This window comes from Heloderma suspectum, chromosome 6 (assembly GCF_057233095.1).
Source record: "Heloderma suspectum isolate Gila_16-S chromosome 6, 16-S_ref, whole genome shotgun sequence".
NCBI lineage: Eukaryota > Metazoa > Chordata > Lepidosauria > Squamata > Helodermatidae > Heloderma > Heloderma suspectum.
Window position 1 is genome coordinate 80,253,186 of NC_139463.1, and position 4,501 is coordinate 80,257,686.

At 41.9% G+C, this 4,501-nt stretch overlaps 1 protein-coding gene across 1 annotated transcript; it reads left to right on the forward strand.

The window, feature by feature from the left end:
- The first annotated feature begins 1,249 nt into the window (after positions 1-1,249).
- On the forward strand, positions 1,250-2,185 carry LOC146341390 (olfactory receptor 10A5-like). The gene has a single exon (XM_084807414.1). The coding sequence runs from the start codon at positions 1,250-1,252 to the stop codon at positions 2,183-2,185; it is 936 nt and encodes a 311-aa protein (XP_084663540.1).
- Positions 2,186-4,501: the final 2,316 nt, after the last annotated feature.

Sequence of the window (4,501 nt, forward strand, 5' to 3'; positions counted from 1 at the left end):
TGCTAGATTACAGTCCTTTCCAGAACAGAAAGAGCTCTTCCATACATGGAAGGGCAATTCAAGATCCAACCCACACTTAGTATTTTATATAAAAAGCACGTGAAAATGTTCACATGAAAATTGTGCTTTAAAGAATGCATGTGAAGGTAGTGGATTTGCAGTGGCAGTTTGCACCCTGACTGATGCACACATAGCTGATCAAATGAACAGACCATGCATGCATACAAGCTGTACATGGGCAGACTTCTCTGCATAATCAGGGCCTCTGTTTTTTGCATAAAATGGGGTCCATAAAGGGTCCTCTAAGCCAATTTCACAGAGCACATCCCCTTCACAAGTCAATCGCATCCTAAGAATCACTCAAAGTCCCTACATTCTTACTGGATCAACATACCATGCATACTTGTCATTCTTTAGTTCAGAGCTCACTCTCTAGAGAAGGGGTGGCAAATGAGTGGCCCTCCAGATATTGTTGGACTACAACTCCCATCATCCTTGATCATTGGCCATGGTGGCTAGGGCTGATGAGAGCTGGAGTCCAACAACGTCTGGGAAGCCACAGGTCCCCCACTTATACCCTAGAGCTTAATCACCTCTCCCCTCGCATCATGTCACTGAAATATGTAACCATGGGAGATCCAGGGATTCTACAAACCTTGTTTTCTTTGTTTTTTTGTTTGAATGGGAAACACCTACATTTAGAATGAGAAAAGTGCACATTTCTGTGTGCATTTTTCAGAAGTTCATACTTTCTCCCCATTGACTAAAGTATGAGCATTCATATATTTAGGGGGAAAAATGTGCATTTTAAAGTGGACATTTTAAAAATGATTTTTTAAAAATGCGATCACAAGTTTGAAAATGTGCACATTTGGTGGGGGGTATGTGCTTCTGTTCACGAAATTCTTGTACATTCCCAAATATGATTCCATTGCTCTCCCTCCTTTCAAATCCATCACTAAATTCACCCTTTTTTTTTCTGTGAAGCTTTTGGCTTAATACCTTAGTCGTCATCCCAAACTAAAGTAACCATTTAGGGCATGGGGCTGTCCTTTTGTGCTTATGTTACTCTAAAGCTATATAAATAATGTTAATTAGTACCCCATATTTCATGGAACTAGAATAGACACATCCTAAGTCCATCATATTTTATGTTTGGAATCATTTCCTTTAGAAATGTTGGGGTCCTATAATCTTGATGGCATAATGACAAGTTGCCTGTCTTCTGTTTTCTCCACCAGATTTTAAAATGAAAGTGAATAAGAGCACAGTGAATAGCTTCCTGCTACTGGGATTTTCTGATCTGCCAGGACTGAAGGGCTTGTTCTTCTCTGTTTTCCTAAGTATGTATCTATTGACCCTGATTGGTAATGTTCTCATAATAATTATTACACTAGTGAATCAAGCACTCCACACCCCCATGTACTTCTTTCTCAGGAACCTGTCCTGTCTGGAGCTATGTTGCACCTCGATCATTATTCCCAAGATGCTTGAAACCCTCCTGTCAGAGAACAAAACCATTTCATTTGTTGGCTGTGCCTTTCAAATGAGCTGCTTCCTCATCACAGGGGCAGCAGAGTGCTTCCTCTTGGCTGCCATGGCATATGACCGCTTTGTTGCCATTTGCCAGCCTCTGCATTACACACTCATCATGAGCAGCAGAGCCTGTTCTGGTCTGGTTGCAGCTTCATGGCTAGCCGGAATTCCAGTGCAAATTGGCCAGACTTTCTTGGTGTTCACCTCTTATTTCTGTGACTCTAATGAAATCAACCACTTCTTCTGTGACTTCCCTGCTGTGATCAAGCTGGTCTGTGGAGACACATCTATAAATGAGCAGATAGCTCTGGTGGAGGTAGCATTACTTGGATTAATACCCTTTTCTTTGATCTTTATGTCATATATGTGCATTGCCTTCACCATTCTGAAGATGTCATCTGCAGAAGGGAGGAGAAAGGCCTTTTCAACATGCTCCTCACATCTCATGGTGGTGATGCTGTTCTATGGCTCTGGAATAATGGTGTATTTGAAACCCAAGACAAAGGATTTTCGTGACACTGACAAACTCCTCTCTCTTTTGTACACTGTCCTTCCACCATTCTTAAATCCTGTTATTTACAGTTTGAGGAACAGAGAGGTCAGAGTTGCTCTCAGGAGTGTATTTTGTACTCAGTCCTCACTCATATGAAACAGATGCATACAAAAAGTGGGAAGATTAAAGTGCAAATACTGGGCAGAGGTCCTCTCCAGTAAATCACAAAATAAACATTATTATCTTGTCAATTGTGCTTGTGTGATGCTGTGATAAGGGTATACAAACCTATTCACTAAATTTTCATTGACATCTCTGTATTTCTGAGCACAAATATTAGAACTCTTCTACGGACATGAGGCTATAAGAACAGCTCGAATAGATCAGGCCAAATCCCATCTTGTCTAGCATCCTGTTACCCATAGTGGTAAACCAGAAGCTTCTGGAGAGCCCATAAACAGAACATTTGGACAATCTCTCTCTCTCTCTCTCTCTCTCTCTCTCTCTCACACACACACACACACTGTTGCTTCCCAGAAACTGGTACTGAGCAGCATACTGCCACCAGAGCTAGAACAATCACTCTGATTTTCTGACCCTGCAGGAAATCCATCATCCAGATATTGAAGTCAAGTGTCTGAAGAGTCCTTGGTTTGCAGTAGGGATGTCGGATAAATCCGCAATGGAACCAAATGAGTTTGGATTTTCATGAACCTGACCCGCAGATTTTGCAGCAGATAGGCTTTCCCACTGTCGGGCAGATTCCGGGGACTTGCAGACCGTTTTTCTAACTTTCCTGGATTTTGTGCAAATTGTGCCACTGGAAAATAGGCAAATAAAATAAATAAAATAAAAAATAAACAGCCACACATGCCCATTTCCCCTATATGCTAAAGTGTGAAGATGTGGGGAGGGGGTTGTGCACATTTTTGCATGCACAAAATTGTGTAAATGTGCATTTGCACAAATTCAGGAAAAATCTGATTCCTTCGATGGGCAGACAACAGAAAGAAAGGCACTTGATAATCTGCAAAACACAGATGGAACAGATTTTACACTATCCATACATCCCTAGCTTGCAGATCAATTAATTGCTCATGGAACATCAAATAAATGTGGAGTAGCTACAATACTTGCAGCTTCAGTCCATTTAGAGATGTGCAAACCCACACCTGCCCAGGTTCTCCAGGTGCCCACTCAGCCCCTGCCCCCACTTGCTGGTCCCCAGACTATACTCAACCCTCTCTCATGCTTGGTGAGCAGCCTGCATGCACCCCGGCAGCTTCATCAAGCTCTGTGGTCGCCATTTTTTGAAAAATAAAATGGCCTTTGCAAAAATATGCATCTTTGTGCATGTGCAAAAATGTGCATTTGGGGGAATGTGCATAGTCATGCATATGCAGAAATGCACATTTTTTAAAAATGCACATATCCATGCACACGCAAATGTGCACATTAGCAAAAAATGCTCATTTTCATGCATGCACAAAGATGTGCATTTTTGTGATCACCATCTTATTTTTCAAAAAAATGACAACCACAGAGCTTGACAAGGCCACTGGCTGAGTGCTGGCCGCTCACTGAGTGCGGTCAGGGGGCAAGTGGGGGCAGGGGCTCGGGGTGTGGGCAGGGGGGGGGGTTCCACTGGATTGCTGAACAGAATCAGGTGCACACATCATCCCTAAGTCCATTCCTATGATCAAAATTGATGGTACAAGAAGAGCTCTGTATTTCCAGGGTTGTTGTTTTTTAGGGCGGTGGGGGGGTTGGTCAGGTGTTCTTCCCAGTCCTTATTACAATGGGTTGGGTTGGAGCCTGCCAGTATGATTCCAATTCCTCTTCTTCCCTCCATGCACATTCCTTTGAACATCTTAAAGAGGCTGTGTAGAATAATCTAGTAATGATCATGTGCAAATTGGTTCAATCTTGCTAGGGATTTCTTTAAATGATACACTATTTCCATATTATTTCAGTTTCAGTTTAGATGTTTGCATCAACTATCACAGCAACTCATAGCTAATGATCAATATTCCCTCTTCAGTCATTAATGAGAATCTCGAGACATTAACTTTCTTTTCTGGTTGTGAAGTAACAAACAAAGGGAGAGTCATCTGGTAAAATGCATGACCTCAAACGAGCCAACTGGGACAGGGGGAAAAAACAACAACAAAACAGATGGAATATTATGGGTGATATGGGAATTTGATGGACTATGTGACTGATGCCACATGGATGGGTCAAGAAGGGGTGCTATACAGTGTGGTTCCAGTACCTACACAGATGCATAGACCGACTGCTAATATCAGGTCCTTGTTACCTGTAATAGAGGTATTTGCCACCTTATTGGTCACACACCCTTTAGAAGCTATACATTTCTCATCTGAGAAGTCTTGAAAATATAAGATATGTACATATTTTTAGGAATAGAATTGAGATGCTTAGAAATTCTCTCATGATCATGTGCCAAAAGCA

What these genes read in the sequence shown, in the direction of transcription:
- LOC146341390 (XM_084807414.1), top strand. Translation starts at nt 1,250, where the DNA reads ATGAAAGTGAATAAGAGCACAGTGAATAGCTTCCTGCTACTGGGATTT.